General features: G+C 31.4%; 2 protein-coding genes across 6 annotated transcripts in view; both read left to right on the top strand.

Annotated features, from left to right (window-relative positions):
- Positions 1–1,245: 1,245 nt before the first annotated feature.
- On the top strand, positions 1,246–12,711 carry LOC130443577 (protein lifeguard 1-like). Of its 4 annotated transcripts, none has more exons than XM_056778321.1 (4): positions 1,246–1,380; positions 1,853–1,901; positions 3,040–3,228; positions 4,916–12,711. In XM_056778321.1, the coding sequence occupies exons 2-4, from the start codon at positions 1,883–1,885 to the stop codon at positions 5,614–5,616; spliced, it is 909 nt and encodes a 302-aa protein (XP_056634299.1). In that variant the 5' UTR covers positions 1,246–1,380; positions 1,853–1,882; the 3' UTR covers positions 5,617–12,711. The 4 variants fall into 4 exon arrangements, with proteins under 4 accessions (XP_056634299.1, XP_056634298.1, XP_056634296.1 ...); XM_056778320.1 differs by having other exon boundaries at positions 4,901–12,711; XM_056778318.1 differs by having other exon boundaries at positions 1,250–1,380; positions 3,040–3,261; positions 4,901–12,711.
- Positions 12,712–15,164: 2,453 nt separating this feature from the next.
- Positions 15,165–24,134, top strand: part of LOC130442371 (protein unc-80 homolog) — a 63,029-nt gene continuing 54,059 nt past the window's right edge. The window contains exons 1-10 of one of the 2 annotated variants that reach the window (XM_056776427.1): positions 15,165–15,306; positions 17,270–17,399; positions 17,468–17,516; positions 18,177–18,206; positions 18,266–18,432; positions 21,700–21,868; positions 21,929–22,145; positions 22,508–22,662; positions 23,105–23,254; positions 23,332–23,459. In XM_056776427.1, the coding sequence (XP_056632405.1) occupies positions 17,299–17,399; positions 17,468–17,516; positions 18,177–18,206; positions 18,266–18,432; positions 21,700–21,868; positions 21,929–22,145; positions 22,508–22,662; positions 23,105–23,254; positions 23,332–23,459 (1,166 nt within the window). In that variant the 5' untranslated portion in view covers positions 15,165–15,306; positions 17,270–17,298. Of the gene's footprint in view, positions 15,307–17,269; positions 17,400–17,443; positions 17,517–18,176; positions 18,207–18,265; positions 18,433–21,699; positions 21,869–21,928; positions 22,146–22,507; positions 22,663–23,104; positions 23,255–23,331; positions 23,460–24,134 lie in introns of both variants that reach the window. The other variant, XM_056776426.1, reaches the window with a different exon arrangement.

Raw genomic sequence — 24,134 nt, 5'->3', positions numbered from 1 at the left:
GTGAAAATGTTATTGCTATATGACTGAGGCATGGTAAATTATTCTTTATTTAAGAAAAGGCCTGGGACATGATTGCCATGAATTTTAATAGTCAGAACTTTTAAATATATCTGTGGAGCAGTTAAAGGCAAGTTTGAAAATCTGAAACCAAACCTAGAAAGGTAGTCGCATGTGGAAAAGAAAATTATAAAGGGACATGTGGTGGTCTTTTTCAGGGTGATAGCATAGATCCAATTAAAGAGGCTGTACGAAATATAAATATTAAAACAGTGATGTGGGAATAGACATTCCATTTGACAGAGACAAATTCATGTAATTTAGTTTAAAATTAATAAAACTCTATTCTAATAGCATGTATTTGTAAAAGATTATATTTTTGCTTTTAGTTAGGTAGAGCACATTGTTAACAATATTACACCTATCGCAAAAAAAGATAATTGTTTGATTGATGCTGTTTTGGTTGGTATACTTTAGGGGATTCACTTATTTGGATATTGGAGGTTTAAAAAGTCTCTTACATTGATCCTGAAATGAGGTGGCGTTTCATCATGCATAAACCAATGTTCCATCCCAATCGAAATGACAAGTCGTCAGATAAATCCTAAAAAGTATTTTGGACAACCTCAAAAAAAGTCTCGCCAGTTGCGTAAAATAACTAGTCCAATCAAATAATGATCGATTGGACCGACCCAAACAGGCTTCTCGTGAATAATTGATTAGTTTCATAGAGTTAATATTGATGATAGAGACAGCGAGGAATGGGAACTTGTTCAAGTGAGCTAGAGAGACAAAGAACATGGACCACTTTTTATCTCTACTCTATTCTGATTAGATCGCCATGACGAGATGACGAATGATGTAAATTGTAAACAAATCAGAAACAATAAGAAATAGATAGAGAGTGGTAGACCCATAAATATAATACTAGAGTATTACATATAAGGGTAAACCGTTGTTATTCCTCTCTCTGTCTCTATCTTTAATATTAACTTTATGGTTAGTTCCACTCAACGCTCGCAATACCCCCTTAAGCGGCCGCTGAAATTTCTATTTAATTCAACAGGAATTGCCGTGACGGCACTGTTTGCTCTTTCCTTATGACATCTGTGAGGATTATAGAAAGTGAGTATTTTTATCACCATAGGGCGGGATGAAGGGATGCAAAGGGTGAAACAACCGTTCCAATCCTTGAGAAGGAACGTACCTCCTTAAGTTGACATTTATTAGAAATGACAATATATTTCTAGATGATTCATAATAGGTCTGTCAATTGTCAAATACTTGAAACAAGTGACAAGAGATCTAAATTACTGATAATATTAAGGTGAAAAGCGTTTTTCGTTTTCGAAGTATATAAAGATTTTAAAACCATTCAATTCGGTAAGTTTGAAAAAGTGTCTTATTATTTTCGAAATAATACATATTTGCAAATTTGAAATAAATGAGGATACTTCTAAAGTATTTAAACTAGTACACATACCTATATAAACAAATATGTCTGATTACCCATTTCTGGGTTCCGATTAATTTTCATTCATTAATTTTAGTTTTGCCTAATTACTTATATGAATAATAGGTGTGTAAAATTTACGTTTTTCTTTAGTTTCTTAACAACTTCATCAAATCAGTTTTTTTGTGTTAACCAGTATAATGTGCGTAAACAAATATTCATATCGAAAGGAATATTACATTTGGAAGTAATTAATTGGTAGAAGTTCTCCCTGCAGAAGTGTAAAGTATTCTCATACTGTATTCAATCCAAATATTATTTACATTATTTTCAATTGAAATGATTCACTTGATAGTATCAAAAATCTTTCACAGCTATGATGTAATGTATTTTTATTTGCAGGTTTTGTTCTGATTACACAGTGGTAGCAAAATGTCACAGTATCCACCTAGTAAGTTTATTTACTGTATTACAGCATTTTAGGTTTTAGGTTCCATGTTTGTCTTAATTTTGATGAATGTGTTTTTTTCCATTTAAGAATCTAATTTAATTGCATTTTGCATTACACTATATCATATTGCTCTTGATGTTATTTAGATAATTCTTTTTATCTTCATTTAGTTTATGCCCAATACAATTTTATTTTTATTTTCAGTATATTTTGAGAAGTGCACACTTTTTTAAATACATACTAATATTTTTTTCACTTTTTCAAGATTTATCTATGGTTTTAAATATTGCCTTGTTCTACATTTTGTGCTGTTGTTGATAAACCAGTTTTGACTATTGTCATTGTTTTTTTAATATATGTGGTTATTATTTTAATTCATCCTATCACATGAAGTGTATTTTATGGATAAAATAGAGACCTCAGGTTCTTATCAAGTCAGCTGGTACTGATATTTGAATTCATCTTTTTTGTTTCATTTCATGTATTCATTAAAAAGTAGTACTTGGCAATTCATAATAGACATTCTTTTCCTGTTATTTACCAATTAAAAACATTGGAATGCTTAAATGTTACAGTCTTCATATCAAGTAGTAGCATTCAATCAAATTTGATTTCACTAGAAAATAAACACATGTTGGTATTGCTTGCCTATTTGATATACACCGGATTACGTTTTTATTTCCATAATATATTTATTCTTTTGCTTTAAAAAAGAATATACTACTACTGTTAAATAATAAGCAGCCTTTTCTCAAATATAGCATGTAGTGTATATTTCCTTTGTGTTCTGAATTGAAGGTGTCTAGAAATTTTTCAAATATACAAGTTGTTATCTTTGTTTATATTAAAGATTTTTCACTTTTATTTTAAATATATAAATGTACAAACATAAGGTCAAAGGTGCATATAAAATATTAAGATGTCCTATTCATAGAATAAATATTGATACAGATAATTTACACAAAAAATCTAGGTTTTGATCATTTGAATACCTTGGAAAATAGAGTGCAAGAGAAACTTAATTGATATTATGATTTTTTATCTAAAAATTGTGATAGGACAGTGAACAGCAAATGGAATGTCAAACTTATGAATCAGCCTTAATAGAAGATTTGTTCTTATGTACTTTTTTATATAGATCCCAATCAAGGCTACTATGGTGGACAACAACCAGGTTACCCACCCCAAGGAAGTTACCCACCACCTGGTGGATACAATCCACAAGGTGGTTACCCCGCTGCGCCACCACCAGGATCTTATCCCCCACCTAACCAAGGATATCAGCCAGCACCACCACCGTATATTGCCAACGATCCATACTCAACAGGTGAACATGTTCCCTTCTCTAGTAACACTACTGGTTCGTTTAACATTTTAATTTCTTCCTGCATTGCTTTGGCTTTGACAGATAAATGTAGTCTGGTCAGTTCTTTTGTAACACTAACAAAAAAAATATTGAAACTTTTAAAAATCATTGATCCTTTGGGAATTCATCAATTTTATAGCTTTCATTAAAAGTTACAATTTCCTTATTCTAACCTTTTCTCCATTTGGTTAGAGAATGCATGGTATATAGTCCAATTTAGCAGAGCAGGTTAATTTATAGATTGGTTGTACATTATCAAGTGCATATATTTATTTAGAAAATAACTTCAAATAAAATGAAATTATCTCATTGAAATGTATTTTTATCAATATAGACTCAAGTAACAACTAATTAGATATACAATGTGGAATTGATATAAATTTTTGAACAAATTAAAGGATTATCATCTTTTTCTATCATTTTTCCTCATATTTAGTTGATGGTTGATATTGATTTGCCACCATTCTTTCAAGTTCATCTTGAACAAACAAATACTTCTTGGTTTGTGGTACAGCACAATTTGGAGGAATGCTTAGGACCATAATGCTGTTTTTGTTAAAGTTTCTTTTTTACTGATATTTATTAATTCTGAAAAGATTAAACAGTTATCTATTGTTGTTTTCCCTCATTTAAATTGTATGTTTGGTTTTTCAGCAGATACTCTTGAACTGTAGACATCTTTTAATAGTTGTTGATGCAATGGAAGTGCAAGTTTGTTCCCAAAATGTTAAAAATACTGTCTGAAAGATATTGTCAGCAATATTTTTTTTATATTTAAAAGCCAATGGCTTTCTAAAGGTCTTGTAAGTCAGAACCAGCTGATTTATTTTCACTATTTGCCATCTTTCTGTACTCTGTTATAATCAAATTGATAATTATAAAAAATTGAGTTGCCTTTTCTTATTCATGAATGCTGTGCACTTAACTATTAACAAATCACACTGTATAAAATTTGACATTTAGGTAGAGTTGTCATGTTGTAAAAATGAGTGATTAATAAGTTAAATGTTTGATGTTCTTACTATTAACATTGATTATGAACTTTGTTTATCTTGTTTGATGGTTTGTTTGAAAAATAAGAGTGATTAGATATATGGCACGGAAAGGTATACAAAAAAAATCTCGTAGAACTAGGTTTTTGAGAAAATTTTTCACTAACTGGTAAAAACATATTTGGGGTTTCATTTGTACAGTGGTGTTGAAATACATAAATATTTAAAAAGCGTAGTAACACTCATTTCAGATTCATTCATTTGGAAAATTATGTGTACAACCTGCGTTTTCACATTTCTAAAAGCTGCTTGACATGGAGCAAGATAACTTGCAAAGCAATAGGCAATATATCTTGATACACAGATAAAACTTATTTAATTGATTTCTGCAAGGTCTTGGAATTGCAATTTTATCAGTTTAGTGCTACTTCTATTACCTGCAAACTGTAATTCTCCAGTTAGAGTTAGTTTAGTAGACTTTGATAAAGTTAGTGTTAGTTAGTGGCAGCCATAATGTCAATTGACGTGAGGATTCATTGTAATTTTTTAATCATGCAAGAAATTGTCTTGCTCCATGTCAAGTATCCTTAAGCAATTGGATACTGGTATTTCATATTGAGCTCTGTTCTTACATTTTTCAGGTTATGGCGGCACAGGCTATGGTGAAGATCCAGAAGTAAAAGGATTTGATTTTAGCGATGCATCAATTAGAAGAGGTTTCATTCGAAAAGTTTATGCCATATTGTCAGTCCAACTCGGCATAACACTCTCTTTCATATGCTGGTTCCTCTACCACAGACCCACTAGAGAATATGTTTATTCACACATAGGTCTGTTTTATGCCTCACTTGTCATAGTTTTTGTGGCTATGATTGCTTTAGCATGTTGTGGAGATTTACGCAGAAAAGCACCAGCTAACTATATATTTTTATTTATATTTACTTTGGCTGAAAGTTTCTGCCTGGCATGCTCTGCTTCTACTTTCAAAGCAGATGCAGTTGCTATGGCCGTGGGAATTACAGCTGCAGTGTGTCTTGGATTAACTCTATTTGCTTTTCAAACAAAATGGGACTTTACTATGATGGGTGGGATTCTTTTTGTAGCTGTAATTATTCTATTGGTTTTTGGAATAGTCGCTATTTTTGTCAGAAGTAAAGTTTTTCAACTACTGTACGCCTCTTTTGGAGCTTTATTGTTTTCCATTTATTTGATTTACGATACACAATTGATGATGGGTGGTAAACATAAGTATTCAATATCTCCAGAAGAATATATATTTGCAGCGATGAATCTATATGTTGACATTATTAACATTTTTATGTACATTTTGGCTATTATTGGACAGGCTAGGGATTAAATTGTTAATTTGTTGTATCGAATTTTTTAATATTCCATTTTTATTTACTAGTCTGTTTATTTCTATATTATATACTTATATAATTAAGTCACATCACAGTTAGAGTAATTTGGGCAATAAATCATATATCATTTAGAAGAGATGGGAGATAGGAAATTAACACAATTGTTTGTTCAATATTTCTGTGAAAGAATCGATATTAACTATAATATAATAATCTGTTGTTCACTTATCATCTAATAAATAAAATTTCAACATATATCTTGCTTTTATTGATAAATTATCAACATTAAATTAAATAGAAGTTAATTATGATAAATTGAATTAATTTTTATATACTAAAACATCAGTTATTATTTAAAAAAAAATAAGGGAATTGTTTACAGGTATATGAAAACTTATATTTAGCTTGAGCTTTTTCAAATATTCTAACATTTACTTGGGACACCCTATATATTTAAGATAATAGTGGACTGTTATGAGTAATATAATGATTGTGTTACAGAATTTCTTTGTTGCCTTCATTCTCCTAACTTTACAGACTGTTTTAATTATTAATTGTTGTTATTTATTTTATTGTCCTGACGTTTAAATCCATTAGAGAATGTTTTTATTCATTTTTCAACCATTTATTTTAAAAATCATTAAAATATATCTGATATTCAAATATTTAATCTAAATCCATCTCATATTTTTATTTATCAAAATATAATAAACAATTATGAAATGTATATTGAATTTTTATCTGTGTTAAAAATGTACGTTAATCCAATATGAAACAGTAGCTCCAGGTTCACTAGAAAAAAACGAGCTTTTAGTATTGATAAATAGCTCAAGTGCGACCTCAAAACAGAATGAAATATATCATTTTCAAGACAATAATCATTAAAGCTTGATTATACAATGCTATTAGTACCGACACCGCATTTTTATTAGATTATGTAGAAAAAAACTACCCGAATTGAAGTTGAAGACATAAATGTGTTCGCTGAATTTCCTTGCATCAAATTAATAGCCCAACCAATAAAGGACTTTCATGGGGAATAAGTAGTAGGATAAAACTGATTTTTACCCAGGTAATAGAATATCGCTAGAGGAACATGAATCATCTTTGAGCTTACCTTAACACTAACAATAATATATAAGATTCTACACTTAACTCTGCCTTTATACTAATCACTTCATTCTCTTCAGTCTTTATTCTATGTTTGTGTCGCCTTGATGTTCACATGTTTGAGTGTTTGCTGTTCGTGACTCTTGAAGAGTCCTGATGAAGATCTTTACTTCAAAAGTACCAGCGATGCTCCTTAGCACTTCATTTTGAAATCTCTAGATTATTTGGGAGTTACTTTCACTGACACCTCCCTATAGTTAAATCCTGTAGGTCTGTAGTGGGTTTAGTGCTCTGCTTTTATACTAATCACTTAGATAACTATCTCAAAAGGCTTCATCCTCTTCAGTCTTTATTCTATGCTAGTGTTGCCTTGATGTTCACATGTTTGAGTGTTTGCTGTTCGTGACTCTTGGCAAATTTAGTGATTAGATGCTTCACAGTGTCATCTCCAAGTCCCGATAAAGATAGTTATTTTGAAAGTATCAGTGATGCTCCTTAACACTTCTTTCTGGAATCTCTTAGATAATTTGGTGTTACTTTTGCTGACACATCCTTATAATTGAATCCTTTAGGTCCATACTAGCTTTAGTGCTCTGCTTTTACTCTAAGCACTTAGTTAACTATCTTAAAAGCCTTCATCCTCTGGTTTTAGGATCCTCTTATATACAAGTAATTTATTATAAATTGACAGAGTGGATTTTCTTCTCAGCAACCAAAATATTCTATTGTATCTAATACCTAGTTCTTCCCGTTTCTTTGTTATATGAGGTTTCCATTGTAACTTCGCATCTAGTGTTAGCCCGAGATATTTTGCTGTATTAGCGTATGGTATCTGTTCATCATCTATATTTATTGGTACATATTGCTCATTATTTATTTGTAAAATTCACACGTACCGATTTTTTCTTGTTTAAGCTTATCCTTTATTTGTTTGGTTCAATCATTAATTTTATCAATTGATGTTTGTAGGTTGGTTGCTGCTTCTTCGTGTCAAGATAAATTTGGTCGGGAGTTAGGTTTAGTTCTTTGACGATCTTCTTAAACTTATCTTTATATGGATCGACCGCAGCGGTATCACAAGAGATTTTTTCGCTCTTCATACCTAGCAGACGATTTCTAAAATCATCTTTTCCCATTATTTTATCATAGAAGAATCTGACTTTTTCTTGGAGAACTTCCCCTGAGATTTTGCTCTTGCTTTTGCCAACCTGAAGAAACTCTCCAGTTTTCAATGATTTAATTTTGTCACTGTTTTTTCAATTCAATTCATTTGCAAGGTTAGATAGTTTTTCACCATTCTCAAGTCTTTTTTTTTATTAAACAGCATTAATGTTTTGAGTTTTCGTTTACACTGTGTTGACATTTTTCCCATGAATAAACTGATACACTACTAAACAGCAACGTTGAGAATAACACTAAAACAATAAGAGGCTACTGGAACGTCGGCAGTTTTTTGTTTACATAATTGTTGTGTATCATAGATTTGTTCTTGGTAGCTGCACTGGCAGAACTATTTCAGGAAGTGTACACTAAAGCGTTCTTTGTAGCAGAATCAACGCTAGTGTCGTTGTTTCTAGTAACAGTGTAAGAGAACTAGTTCATCCAGTTCTCTGTACTGCTTGCACTGAGTCTACAGTCAGTTCAGCCAGTGTTTTGTGCAAATGTGGCAATAGTGTCGTTTTCTAATTAGGGTATGTCACTTGTGTATGAGGTACAACCCGATAGCATTATCTTCTGGTATACCTGCGTTGATATCTTTTAAGTCTGAGTAAGCATCTTCTTACTTTATTCTGAAACTCGTTTTGCAAGGGCAGTTTGTATTTTAGTTTTCCATGCTGACAAAATTCTTCGTAACAAAATATTGTTGCTTACCTCTCTTGTGAACTTATTGGTATACTTATATGTTTGTTACTACCCGTAGTATAGGGGTGAAAAAGCAGGAAGTGATATTCTATCAAACTAATTTCCGAGCTTGTGTATGGGTTATAAATACCATAAAATAATAAAATAACATTCCAAATTTCAGGAGCTTGTTAAACATTTGAACATTATTCCAAGTCAATTTTTAAGGGTAATCCCAAAGTTTTATATTTTTTAAACAAATTATTAAATGCACGTCCAGTTTTAACGATTATGGAATCAAATTTTATATCAAACATATAATTTTCGAAAAATTATCCATTAAAAATTATTCATAAGTAAGGATTATTAGTTTCTTTTAGGATATTATGAAAACGAATTCAGCGAACATAACGGTGTTGCATATGCACTTTGCTCAGTTTAAAGTCAATTGGTTTTTTATAGTGGAACAGATTTGTTAATCTGGAATAGGGGGAAATATCAAAATGTAATGAAAAATTTAGACTTAAAAAAAACTCAAAAATTAGCACAATGTGTACCATATTCTGCATTACAGTGTACAAAAAAATTAGCAATACTTAATAAAACTTGATGGTGTCATCAATAATTTTGGAATTTTTGTACAAAAAACTTTTTGTTAGATATGTCTGTATTCATACTCGAATTATTATCAAGTAGCTCTTAATATGTGTTATTTAATGATAGAAAGACTGTCAAAATACAAGACTTAAGGTAGTACTACCGGTTCTAGAAATTGCATTCATAATTAAATGAAACTTGGAATGTTAGTATAGTAAGATCCCTGGGGAGACACGTAATATGAAACAGCGCTAAACGAGGTTATCTCAACATGTATATAATGGGAAAATGGATAGAAAATTGGTTATTGAATATAATAATTTTTCTTTTTTTTAAATAAAACCTAACATTTATTTTTCACAAAAATAAAAATATAAACGAATATTCTTATTAAAACAAATAACATTCTAAATCAGTCAGACCATTCAGTCTATTCTGTGTTTCCAAATTTCATCCTTTTTGTAAAGAAACATCTAATGTAGTTTGCGTTTTTCTCTTGCATTCTGTTAGAAGTTGTTGATAAGAGTATCTGTAACACCCCGTATGCTTTTGAACTCCTGTCAAAATTTGGATCATTTTCAACAAATTAGTCCATAATGTCAGTTATAGTGGTCGAACACCATCGAAAGTTCTTTTTGCTCTTCTTCGAAATCACTACTATCAATATTTTTGCTTCCTTCTTGCTCAGTTAATTCCTTGAGCTCATCATTACAAAGACTAGCTGCTGTTTCTTCAACTATTCGATGCCTTCCACATTTACCTCATCTGAACCGGTTTTTTTCTCTAATTCCACTATTTCATCCATATCAAGTAGTTTCAACGGAAAGATACACATTTTCTTGAGATTTTGTTTACTTGAAATTTAAACTAGTGATGAGAATAATTAGTAAAAAATTAAAAAAAATATGTTATGTTACTTATATGTGGCAACGTTGCGGACGAGATTTTGAGGCGCGCGAAATTTGAACGTGTACGCGGTATGTGGGGATATTAGTGTTATACATCTCATTTCATTTACGCGACGTTAGCAAATATAGACACTGTGCAAATCAAACTACCCGGAGCACACATTTGACATTTGTGATAACGGTAGTACTACCGAAACAACAGGAAAGATTGGATATTATGACTTTACAAATGAGTTCTGGATTAACAGATTTGTAGGAAAATATATCAAAATAATTGTTTTAACATCTAAATCAATTGCTCCACAACTGAAAGTTTTTCAACATATATTTTAGGGAAGTTTGATAATAATAGGTATAGAAAAAAATGATCAAGAGGAATATTAGTCTTTGGGAACTGAAGATTATTTTTCTTGATTCAAAATGTCAGAAACTTGTTGAATTTGAAAATCTCAAAATATAATTTCCACTTATATCGAGAAGTAGTTTTAGGTCCCATTTCTAATAACTATTCAAACATAAACAAAAGTGTACAAAAAAATTAGATATGTTGAGTTTGGAAAAACAATTCTTTGATGATATTTTGGGTTTCTTAGTCTGTTTTTGATCAAGACTAAATTTAATTTTCTAATAATTTTAGGACAATTGACTGTTTTTGTATTTCAATTATTATCAGCTCAATGTTTGGTAAATAATGTAATAAGCATCAAATCTGCCCAAATAAATTACTTAATCTCTACAGTACATCAGAAATTGTCTCTGGAGTAATAGATACACACAAAATTATTGTTTTTGCTGTTTAAATACTCACATCTCACAAAGTCTTGGACCCCCTGGGTATTTAAAAAAATATTTTTAAGTATTTTTAAATTTTATTAAATGTTCTTAAACTTATACTTCAGTGTAATTACAATATATGCGAAAGAAAAAAATTTAAATTTGCGTAACCAAAAATATACTGTAAACCAAGTAACGAAAAATGTACAAAATATTGAAGTGTGAAAATTTTTATTTCAAGAAAAAAGATATAATGTAATAAAAAAAAAAACAAATTAATAGTCCATATTTTCCCATTCTTCTTGTAAGGCGGTAGTCAGGTCTCGAAGAGTTACAGATGGGTTTTTTCGATTGGATATTGTTCTGCCAATATAATCCCACACATGTTCAATGGGATTTATGCCTGGTGACTTGCTAGACAATTCATTCGTTGGATATCTCCTTCCTCTAGGATGTTTTGTACAATTTCCGTGCGATGTGGTCTGGCATTATCATCTTGAAAAATGAAATTTGCTCCATATTCATTGCGCAAGGACTGAACTATCGGTCTTAAAATGTTCATCAGGGATCCGCCATTTTAGAGAACAACATTTCTGGTAAAATTGAATCGCTCCTGTCTACCTGGGCCTCTCCAGACCCTTTTCCGTCGACTATCACTGTGGAAACCAAATCGGGACTTGTCGGAAAAAAGAACGTTGTAGAGCCCAATCTCTGTGCTCTTTAGCCCATTGGAGACGGGCAGCTATGTGTCGTCGTGAAATCTTACGCATCCTTAAAGATCTTACTCTTAGATTCGATGAATGTAATCTCTTTTTGATGGTACTTCTCGAAACTGCCCTTCGGTATGTTAACAAAAGGTGACTTGGAACCACCGTTACCGTTATAAATCGGTTTCTTCGGATGACATTAGCTATGTAACGGTCTTCCATCTCTGATGTAACTCTGTGGCGACTTGTTACCGGTCAACGCTACCAGTTTCCTGGAAAAGGACTACTATCCGCCTCACCGAAGTCCGTGACATATTCAGACGAATGGCAATGTGGTGATTAGATAAACCTTCTTAATGTAAGGCCACTATTCTTGCTCGATCAAACTCATATTACCCTACATTTTCAACAAAACTCGCTGACAAGTTAAATCTGGTTTTATTTACAAAAATTCATATATTTACGGATGAAAGTAATTTTTTGTTACGATATTGTTTTTATTTTTATCATAAGGTGCCATAAAATTTAAAAACAAAAAATGGGTTCTATTCATAGGCAAACTTAAAAGTTCACAAGGGGGTCCAAGACTTTTGGAGATGTGTGTATATTTGACATTCAATTTAGTGCATTTACAGCAGAAAGTTTTTCTACCATGGAGGTGTGATACATAATAATGGATAAGGATTATTATTAACAAATGAGAAAAAAATGAGGGCTTCTAGGAAATAAAGTTTATTTTTTATTCTTAATCTTTCTTCCAAATTTCAGAATTTTCTTATAATGTATTTTTGGTGTTAATCTATGTAATACTAAGAATAATTTGAATCAATATAGACCGTTTCTCTATAAAAAATTAATTTAATCTCAAAAATAGAAAAGAAAGTACCTATATGTTATGGTTGAGAAAGACGTGGCATTTGCTGACTTCGCAATTATAGCAAGCCTTTCAAAAATAAAAATTATTATTGTCTAGATTAAATTTATATATATATACTTATATACTTATACACTATATATGTATTTGTATGTATCTACTGTAGTTGTAATAAAATATATATGAACATGTATAGAGACTAGTTTTAGATATACATATTTCGAAATATTCTTGCTTCAATAACGTATGGTAATGTTTTCATGAAAATAAATTTTAAAATGCTAACGTTTTTTTATTCTTCCTGTACCTCTCTATAGATTTAGGACTAATTCATTATGTGATGTATAAAATAACTTATGCATAAAATTAAAAGATTTTTAGAGTGTCAAGAGCTTAGTTGCAAGCAAAATAAAACAAAACTGTACTGAAACTATTATTTCAAACCTCTAAAAGAAACAGAAAAATTATTAATCGTATGTTCTGGGAATTATTCAAAAGTAGAGGAAAATTTTGATCATATCCAAAATTCATTAGAACAACAAAAACTAAGTTATAAATATGAAGTGTCTGACGAAATGTATTAAATAAAGGTGGCGCCACATTAGCCACACGGTAAATTACAAAGAAAGTGTCAAATATTTACGCTCTGGACTTCACACTTTTGTACAACACAAGTTGTTGAAGTTTTCGTTAATGGACTATGATATTACATTTTTTAACTCGTAACCTTTGACGTCCATTATTTGGAATGTGGCATAGAGAGATAATAGTTTCATAGAATCGTGCTGATTAGCTGTTTCTATTACTCTCCAAATACTCTACCTAACCAAATCTGTCACACTGTGTTCTAACGCCACAAATTACACAACATTAGCTCACAGTATATGACTGCGACCCGATTAACTTGTTAAGTTTCCGAACACCAGTGAGCGTGATATGGGTTAGATTCTGAACATTCAGATCATGATCAGGTTTCCGAAAAGTCCTCTATGTTTGTGGAAGTGTCCTTGATCTTCTCCATATCACTACATCCTTAGAACACGTATCTTTTGAAACTTCCGTCACCCCTGCACGCTTATTTTATTTATTGTCGACCACCTCATAAAAAAAATCATAGAAGAATTTTCGATAACAGCAACCCCTGCATGTGATTGGATTTCATTTTGTGAAGAAGTATGTAGGTTAGGTTATGTTTCAACGATTAATTTAAATATTACAATCACTGAAAAATCATTACAATTATTTGATTCTTTAAACGCAAAACAGTACATAATCTAGATAATTACCAATAAAACTAATTATTCTTCTTAACGATATTAATAAAAAAAAGTTCACTTGTTGGCAATCGAGTCCAAAGAATGAGCTGTGGCGAGCGAGTGAAGCCAAAAGCAGTGCGCTGAGCAACCCGTATCAGCTGTGCTGATATCAATGAACTGTTATTTTCATTTTTTTGGTAATCCGTGGAATTTCCTCATAAAATAAAATTATTTCCTGTATAATTTGAATAGGCGCAATCATTTGATGGCTTCTAATTGAAAAAATAATATACCATTTCTGAGAAAAAAATTAATCAATTCTCACCCAGCACAATTTTTTTAACAATATTTCAGCAACAAAAGGACGCGGTATTTTTTGACGAAGGATTCGTAACGAGTAGATCACGCGGAATTTTTTCATAAATTACACTTAATGATTTTTAGCATAGTTCTGCTAGGGTCAGAGAAGTTCTTTCGAACTACGTTGTATCGCTAGCGTAGAACTGGATGTCTACCTATTAGGATAAAGCAATTCGGGACATTGACTGATTTGAAAGAAGAACTGCAAACATTTGAGGGACTTGCCAAACTATAATTCTTTTTTTGACAGTATTTAATAATAAAAGACTTTAAAGAAGCTGTAATGTTTTTACACAGTTAAACAATAAAGTTTCTGTCTACTAAAACTCTAACAATATTTTGAAAAAAAAAAAATTAATAAGGAGCTATCATTTTACAAAAAAAAAGTTCTATTCATAATTCCAAGATAAATTATTGAAAACCGCTTATACTTGAGGGTTTAATTCTACTTAGGAATGTCCTAATTTTGAAGCTATACTCAAGTTATATTAAAATAAAAATTTCAAAAAACTATTTTGTTGTGTTCAGAACTTATTGTAAATTCATTGAAATAAATTATTCTTAAAATATTTTATCATCTATCGCGATTAAAGATAGGAGGGGAAGGTGAATAGATATGGCATGTAATTTTTGCAATAAAAATGCTAACAATGAATGAGCATAATATGCACCACTATTCTACTTCTATCAATTCAGAAATTATCTCTATAGCAGTATTTATTACAGTAAATTATGTATCAATATTTTTTCACTATATTAGAAATTACATTTGAAAACAACTGAAATAAAAGAAAAAATATTGAAAGGGGATAGAAGAATTATAATTATAAAATAATTGGTGCTAACAAAGTATTTCTTATGATGTATAGAGTTATTGCATGACAAGCATATTAGCGTTTACAATTGGTCCTTAATAAGTAAAAAAACATAACCTATAAAGCCGATAAATAATATAAATAAAATAATTATTTCCTAAACCTCAAGATTTTATTTTATAAGTATCACCTATAAATAAACATGAGCTTTTTTTTAACCTTTGTTGAAATCATCTACTACGCGCAGATATTTGCAATCAATATTTGAGACTGTTTCATCCCCCGCACAGAATCCGAGATTGAGAAAATCGCACGGGAAACATGAAAACCTGCTAGTTCCCGGCACCTTGAAAATGTTATCTTAATTGTGATATTTATATGAAGATTGTGATGGATTTTATGTTAATAAATTATATTCTTAAATGAACATCTACTATTAAAAGGTATGTTCAGATTTTATTGTTATAATTGGTAGAAGATTCATAAACATCATTGATACATGAAAAACTAGGTCAGTCATTGAATGTTATTATTATAAAAAGAAGAAACTATAACTCGATGTTATTAGTATCTATAAACAAGCAGAACAAAGAGAATCAGAGTTTAGCACAAAACATCTTCTAGGTATAGGTGGCTGAAAAACTAAAACAATTTCCGATACCTTATTCCATCTGTGAACAATACATTGATTTGGAGCAATTTATTTTAAAACCTAGAATTGATTATTTGAACTATAAGTCCTTATATAGACAGTAATATCTTACACAATGTACCTAGTGGCAGATAAGAGTAGCAAAAAAAAAGATTTTCAAATTTCTAAGATGATTATCCAGAGACGTAAAAGTTAATATTCGAATAATTTTAAATATTAAACTGTTATAATGAAGTTTTTTCCTCATTTTTTGATATAAGAATATCTAGTTTTATTACTTTGAAATTATAAAATTATTATATTTTGATTTTAATTGACACTCAAAAAAGGAGAAGTATCGATTTGATCAAGAGATTAGAGCTCCTGGCGATCATCTTGCAAAACTAACAATGTTTTTCACTTATATTTTGACCACTTTAGTTTTGTAATTTTGGACTATAAGCTGCTATTAACCATAGGGATAAAGTAATCATTCGTAATAATCTGGCGACCTGAAATTAACATAACATAATGTATCAAGAATAAAAAGAATTGAAAAACATGAAAATAACTCATTTAAGTTCGAGGTACGATAAAAAAGGTACGGTGAACTTTGAATCAAAGTGAAAAGATAATAAAAAATTAAATGAATGACAATGATAGTACTGCTCTTGACTAACAATACACGTATTCTACCATTTGAAGCATTTTGGAATGGATTCCTCATAAAATACCTTGATCTGCTTTGTCATGACTTCAATGCCAAGAATGGTATCAAAACATCTTTCAACACATTTTCTTTTTCAAGAAGACTCGGATGTGACTTTTAGCAGCCGCAAACTAGCTAAAAAAACTTGTGGCACGGTACGTTCTTATAATGAAGAAAAAAATCGTTGAATCAATTTTCATACCTCCTTCTTAGCTCGCCATTTCTAATTGTTTCAGCACCTCTTTGTAAAATTCAGAGTTTACAGTTGTTCTCTTTCAAAACGAACTTTAATTGCAATATGCAGAGAGTATGATATGCTCACTGAACACTGTCCTGTGAACCACAATCTAAAAAGCATCGGGTAAACCCCCGTCAGCTCTTGTTGCTTCGCAAGGAACCAAAGGAAATCACTAAACACCTCTTGTGTGAGTGCATAAACAAAAACTCCGGTAAATTAAAAGATGATTTTTTTTGTTCATCAATGAAAGGATTCAGCGATCACTCATCTCATTTGTAAATCTTCTATTAAAACGCTTAACATGGATCAGTACGACATTTTAAGCTCTCGAATATTCAATTGCCTGTTTAAAACAAAACGGTTTTTCTACTTCCTCACTGCTGTGTCAAAGAAAGACGTCACTACCATTCCTCGTCCTTATCTGATTCAATTCCGATTTTAAATCTCTCATACCACTTGTAAATATTCACATTCAGTTTTCACAAGTTTTTTCGGTATCTTTTTCACTAAAGCGGTTATGGTAGAAGACTGAAGATCCGGAAGGAGTTCAAAAGTATTAGTGTTAGTCTCAATAAATGAAGGTACGAGACTCACTAGTTGGAAGGGTTGCAGCGTAAGTGATTGTTGCAGCAAAAATTAATTTTTATTAAGTTATTCAAACGTTTCGTGGGATAGAATGTATACAAAATACGTTTTGCAATCAATTCTCCTTTTGAAGTATTTAGTCAAAAAGTAACAGCGGTTGAGATTTTCATTCCCATTTTTATTAATAACTACGTCTAAATTCAGTTAATTACAGAGTTAATCCATTTGTGTTTATTATTCTAGAACAAAAAATATTTAATAACAAATCAAAGATGAGAATGGCTGAATCAGATAGGAAATGTTCTGCCGAGATTTATTTAGCAGATAACGCTCTACCAATACCTATACAAATATTTTTATGGAAACAAGTTAGGTAAGTAATTTCAATTACTTGTATCCTCTAGGAATATTGAATAGGGAACAATACCGATTATATTTTAGTCCATTTGTTCGTCCGAAGCTTGGAAAACTACATGAAGCCTCATGTATGGTGAGTTAATTGAAAAAACCTCCAATGTAGTATGTTACTTCAATTAAATACGTATATTTTGTACTCTTGAAACTAAAAAACTTCGATTATACAGAATGTTTCGCAACTAATTAGAAAAAGCCGAGAGTGTATAGTATGAACCAAAATAATGTTAGTAGTACTCCAAATAAATTATTCAAATATAGGCCCTCGCTCTCCAATATAGGCATTCGAAGTTTAAATTTTAATTTAATTTCTTTATTTCCCTCCCTCTAATGATCATTTGATCTTAATAAGATTTTCAGCTTGTTTATAATATTATGACCTAGTCCATGAAAATTACATTGTAACATAATTCTTTCTATCAAATATCGCCTCGTTCGTACAAGTGTTACACTTTATTTGGAGAAAAATCTATAGATTGACGTTTCCTAATTGCGGTGGCCACTAAAAAAGACCGACTAATCAATCTATTAGGAAGCCTTGTGTCATATGTCATCGTACATTGTTCTGTTTGTGAGACACTTTAGAAGCCAAATCTAAATTGTAATTCAAAAACAAAGGTCTGTATTGGAAACGTTTTTATGGAGTAGTAACATAATTTTGGCTCATACTATATGCTTCCCTTAGTCCCGGGACACTCTTCATGTTAATTTTTTATTTAAATTGGGTCGTTTTCAGTTTTGTCAACATGCAAGTACCGGACATCATGTAAGTTGAAAATTGTTTTGATCATTGTTTCGAAGCAATCAAAATAAAATAAATTTTAGGAATTGAAAGAGGCATGTAAATCTTTTGAAAAGGTTCTTGTTCAAAACATAAAATCTGGACTCAAACCCGACTTAACTGAAGCTATTAAAGCTATACCAAGATGGCGTTTAATACAAGCTTCTCTCCCCCACGTCATGCATGCGGTTGCGTCCATTCTCTACAACAGGTAACGTTCTCAAAAAAGAAACGTGAGGTGTTTTTTATTTATATTGCTTTTGATGCATTGAATCTTTCATTGGATTTTTTTCATCTCTACCTATTATTTCCATTCCATCTGCGTATGCTACAACGTAAACTGATTTTTTTTTATTCAACACTTTTTTCATACTTATTTCTCATTCGATCGGATTTGTTGTGGAATAAGAGAGACTTATATACTTATGCTCAAACAACAAGGGTTCTGCTAAGCATAAGCGTATTTGAGCTTAACATCAAGAAAAACTTCATTACAGTAACTTCTTTCTTCAAAGGGTTTATTAATGGTATTGATGACTCTTTGACTTGTTAGATGGTGGAATGATGAGCCCTAAAACTAAATTCGTTATCGCAAATGAGGATATTCTTATTTATGATTTATAATAATTTCTTAGATAATAGTTTTGCTATTATCTTTGATAATTACATGTAAAAGACTGATGGGTCGATAAGATGTTGGGAGCAGGGAGTATTTTAGCCTAATTACTGCATCGAAGAGTTGTGTAAACAACAATTGCTTTGCGAGGCAAATGCTTTATAATTTTACAAGTAATTTTGTCATATCCTGGTGCTTATTTTGGTATAAATCATTCTTCTTTTGGTGTTATTGAGCTTATTTTTTTGTCTGATTCCACATTTTATTCAATGATATAATTTCTTCCACGTATTTTGATTTTTCTGATGATTTTGGTGTAAAATAGTATGGTTTTAAACTTAAAAAACTTACACAATGATTATTATGGAATCCTCTCGAATTCTCGAGTCTTTCAGTCTGAATATACCCAACGATTCAAAAAATTACAACTTAGTGGACTAAATCTGACTTAATGCAAAATATTTTGATGCTGCGTTAATGATTCTCAAAAATTGTATCTTAAATACTCCTTGCACAAGGAGAAAATGAGTAATTATTCTTCATGTTAACAGAAAAGAAGGTTGTACTAAGTGAATTGGGTTTATCCACTGAATGTGTTCCGCAATATTTTGCTGATTACCAGAAAGACATCATTTAATCTCTTTATGACCAATTTTTATTATTAGTAAAATAATCATTGATAATCTATTTTTATAGAACTCCATTATAAAAATTTTATTATAACATTATTGTCTCTTATAATTTTCTTCGTGTGCCGTTACCGTTATAAATCATTGGCTCCTATATTGGCTATCATATTGACTATTATTGCTTTATTTACTGCTGCGCGGATACCCACGATGTTCTACGCCGACTTATGTCGGTATATTTTACCAAGTGAAGAAGATCGTATTTTACAGGGCTGCGCATCACATAACCAAAGTATTCCAATTTATATCTTTTTATAGTGTTGTTCATACGCCTATGAGCATCTGTGTGTAACACCTCAAACGCTTCCAAACGTTTGAGATTTTCTGTGAACGACCATGCCAGTACGACATACTTAACATCGTACCATCTTCATACGAAGATCAAGGTTAAGATTTTGGCTGCAAAACAATTTGTTGTTTGATTATGACTATATATTTAGTCTTTGTTTTAACCTTAAGCCCATAATTCTGGCATACTATAACAAGACGGTGCATGAGCCTCTGTTTCATTTTAATTATTTTAATGATTAATGATTAACAAAGCATCCGCACTATCAGGATGCCTACGAGATATAGTCTGATCCAACCCGTACATGCGCAAAGATAGCAAAATTAGAATCTACAAGACTTGTATCAGACCCATTATGACGTACGGCACGGAAGTCTGAGAGGGCACCCACAAGACGAAACAAATGCTGAGGGTGGCCGAGATAAAAACACTGAGAACAATAGTGAGGAAAACAAGAAGAGACCACCTAAAAGGTGGAAAGATAGTTGACAATCCACCTCTCAGGAAAAGATGCAGAGGCAGCTTCAGAATTAACAGATCGACAGATTTCCAATAAGTAGAATCGTTTGTCATTTAGGAATTTCACTCATTTTTTTACTCCTTGAAGTAAGAATAGAACTTCTATTCGGCTCTATTTACTCCAATGCTCTGTTTTCAATATATTGAAAATAACAACAAATCTCCACAAAGTTATATGATTACAGTAATCAATACCTCTATATTTTTAATATACACTGTTAAAAACTTCTTCGCTTAATGCTGTAAATCTATAAATAAAATTGTGTTGGAAGTTTTACCGCGAAATAATATAGATTTAGCAGATTTACTAAACAAAATAATTCAGTGTAGGTTTATACCACATACTTTAAATTTACATGTTCCTCAGTTTCCTATTCATACTTTTACTTTCTCATACGTTTGTCTATCAGGTGCCTCATTTTTTTCATTGTTACTTCTTCTCCGTTTTTATCCATTGTCCTCTCAACACAAGGGCGAATCCAGCTTTTATGCCTTGAAGACATACAGAGAAGCACTTCCACGCACGAAATAAGGCAGCCTATTTAATATTTATATTCCAAAACCATGGTGAATGATTTGTCATAACATCTAGAGGTATGTTGAGGGGTATGACGCAAAACTCCACAAAAGTGAAGTGGTACAACAAGAGTTTCCAACAAACAAAATACTTATATTTAAATAACAAAATCAATTTTTCTTTTACGTCTTCTCCCGACACGCGTTATTGCGTCATTTACGTCAATGGGTACGTTTTTATGAACGTGGAGAAATGCCAGTGAGCATTAACAACAATAACATTTAAGTTAAAACACACGCACTTGAATAATGAGAAACTGATTACTTACCATTTCTTGTAATTAATGAATTTGTAGCAACAATTTTTAAGAATACTTATAAAAGTACACTTATAAACACATTATAGGTAGAAAGAAATTTTAGTTTTTTAACTTAGAACTATGTTATGATATGTTGAATTCTAGTCGTTCCCATTCCGATTGAGGTTAGGTCTAGCTAGACGTTACGTAGTCAACAAGCGCGCGCAGGTGTGGCGCGGTAAAATTCAAATTTCTGATGCGTTCATTCCCAAACGTTTGCCATCATACAAAGTTATTATATTATATTAAATTAATTAAATATTGAAGGTATGTTGTTACGTAAAATCTCTATGGTCACGAAATATATAAATAAAATCATTATGTTTAATTAGTGGTCCACCTAAGTCCAGGAACCAGCTCAGGGGTCATGACCCCCATGACCTCCCCCTGGATCCGCCTTTGCCTCAACAACACTTACATTGAAATAGAAATTAGATTGCATGTTGTGTGGAGTAATTTTCGTTAATGAATATCTTGTTATCTTTTCTAGAATGAAAGATGCAAATATACAAAATTTGGGAGCTGTAGAAACAAAATTGTTGTACACTTTACATTGGATAATACTTGACGCAGTTGACGAATGTGCGGACGAAGATTTTGAGAAAGGCATTTTGCACTATTCTCATTTTTATTACCTATTTTCTATCCCAACTATTACGGTAAATAGTAAATAAATGAAATATAAAGTGAACGTGAAGAATTTAATAATGATTTTTTAGTTATTTGTTTATCTCTTTGCTCCAATATGTCATAATTTGAAAGAATCGGATTTTCAAAATTTTCGACTAGAAAATGGTTTAAAAATTTGGCAAGCTATGTGGGAATTCAGACACCCTGAAGCCCCTTGTTTTGTTTCTCACTGTAAACCTAAGCCTAAGTTTCTTAATGGAAAAAATTTGAAAATCAAACAACAATTTGGGGATGTATTTGTGGGTAGTAAGTATAAAAGTTTTTATTGATAAAACTAATAGATTTGTGTCAAAGACTTAATTGCATAAACGAGTGCATTGCCTGCCATACTAAAACATGAAAAGCTTCACCACGTAGAAGCGAGGTTATAGTCCAGCAATGCACATCTTAATATAGTTCTTCCAATATCAATTGCAGAAGACAGTTATGCGAGGAACAATCAATATTTCATAAATACGCACGGTACTCATATCAAATTAAGAATTATAAGGTTATATATTTTCAAAATACAAGGCTACCTAAGTAAGGTTCTTTATCAAGTTCATCATCGATGTAACTAAAATCACGGTAAATGATTATCGATGGTAAGTATAATATTGTGTTTCTAGGAAAACAATCACATGAAGAAATTCTCACACGAGATAGTCCAACTATAAGTCATGGTGTTAGTGCTTCTAGTTCAGAACAACAGCATTTTCCAATTGCAGGAACCGCTACGCCAGTTACCATCACCGCCACTATAACTACTAAAGTTGATGATGAGGTAACTAATACTTACCGTTAAAGTACACACGATGTTTTAAAAAAATGTTCACCCTGTTACCCCGATATTTACAAAGCTGAAAAATAATTAGAGTTTACTACTAAATATGCTACGATGAAAGAAATAGAAATAACTAAAATTGGTTTAAAAGAAAATAGGTCGAAACGTCAATTTATATCTGTTTTCAATTTGAAATCAAAAGAGATCTAAAATTTCAAATATTTAGACCTCTTCTACACACACTTTTCCTGAAAAATCGTCTGGATTGTAGTTCTCTATTAATTATAAATAGGTTTATTATTAAATATCTTCGAGCTTTCAATAAAGATCGATCTGAGATTGAATGGTTAAGGTTATCTAAAAAATAACCATTTAGAATTAAAAGAGACCTAATATGAAGACGATTATTCAGCAAAAGTGTGTATATATATTTCCTTATTAGGGTTCTTGGGTATCTTCACCAAAAGACACCGTTTTCCCCGAAACCATCCCAGAAGAGAGCTCGAGCACAGAAGAAGAACACGTAGTAATATTTAGACTACCATCTTTAAATGAATCAGATGGATTCACAAGGGATCCGTCTATTTATACAGTAAGCAAAAAAATTTTGATTTTCAATTGATGATGAGATTGATACTATAAGTATTATTTGAATCAATATATTTTTAGGCCGAAACTAGTATAATTCAATTAGCAATGAGAAGAAACGGTAGCACACGAAACAATCAAGGGAAAAGTGAACATATTTCCTCTGTAGAAACCAAGTCTAGCACGAAACCACCAATGCAAAAAGTTGGGTATGTACTCCAACTTCACAAACTGCACTAAGACAATTGTTCGGCTGTTGTGTTGTGAATTAGTCCACTGTTTTATTTTCCTGATGAGGAAATGTCACTAATGCTTTAGTGATATTAAGGGTCCCAACTTTCAGTTTTGACTTTTATTATTATATAATAATACGCTAAACTTATGATGTATATTTATGGCTCCGTTTTGAGCCGATGTTTCGAATTGTATCTTGTGAATGTCAGCTCTACAATATTGGCATTATTTTACCACTTTTCTTTTCAGTAAATTGAACTGCCTATGCTTCTTGACACCAATGACTTAGATGACAAAGCTTTCCAATAAAGGCCCGTTTCATCTGCATTGTAATCGATTTTCAAAACATATTCTTTAACTTCAAGATATCTCTTCAAATTGTCAGAAAAGAAACTGCTGCTGGAGCTTCAGGACTTAATTTTTCACTGTAAATTCCAATTTGCCGTTTTCCATGTCGTAAATTAAAATTTTTTTGACCAACCAGAACTTGTGATAAAAATTGGGTCACCACTAAGTTTCACGTTTAATTCCAATGCTTTTTCACACGAAATCGGTTCTGCAGCTGCCTAGAAGACCGTTTTTGCAAAAACCAAGTGTAGTCATCACCTTCCACCAATTCACTTTTCGCTTTTTTTACGGTTCCGCCTCAC

Source organism: Diorhabda sublineata, chromosome 4 (assembly GCF_026230105.1).
Source record: "Diorhabda sublineata isolate icDioSubl1.1 chromosome 4, icDioSubl1.1, whole genome shotgun sequence".
Taxonomy (NCBI): Eukaryota; Metazoa; Arthropoda; class Insecta; order Coleoptera; family Chrysomelidae; genus Diorhabda; species Diorhabda sublineata.
Note: the sequence above shows the minus strand (reverse complement) of the source record. Positions and strands in the feature narration are given on the sequence as shown.

Coding starts and splice junctions, on each gene's coding strand:
- LOC130443577 (XM_056778318.1), top strand. Junction 3,262..4,900: donor CTTCTCTAGTAACACTACTG/GTTCGTTTAACA, acceptor TACATTTTTCAG/GTTATGGCGGCACAGGCTAT.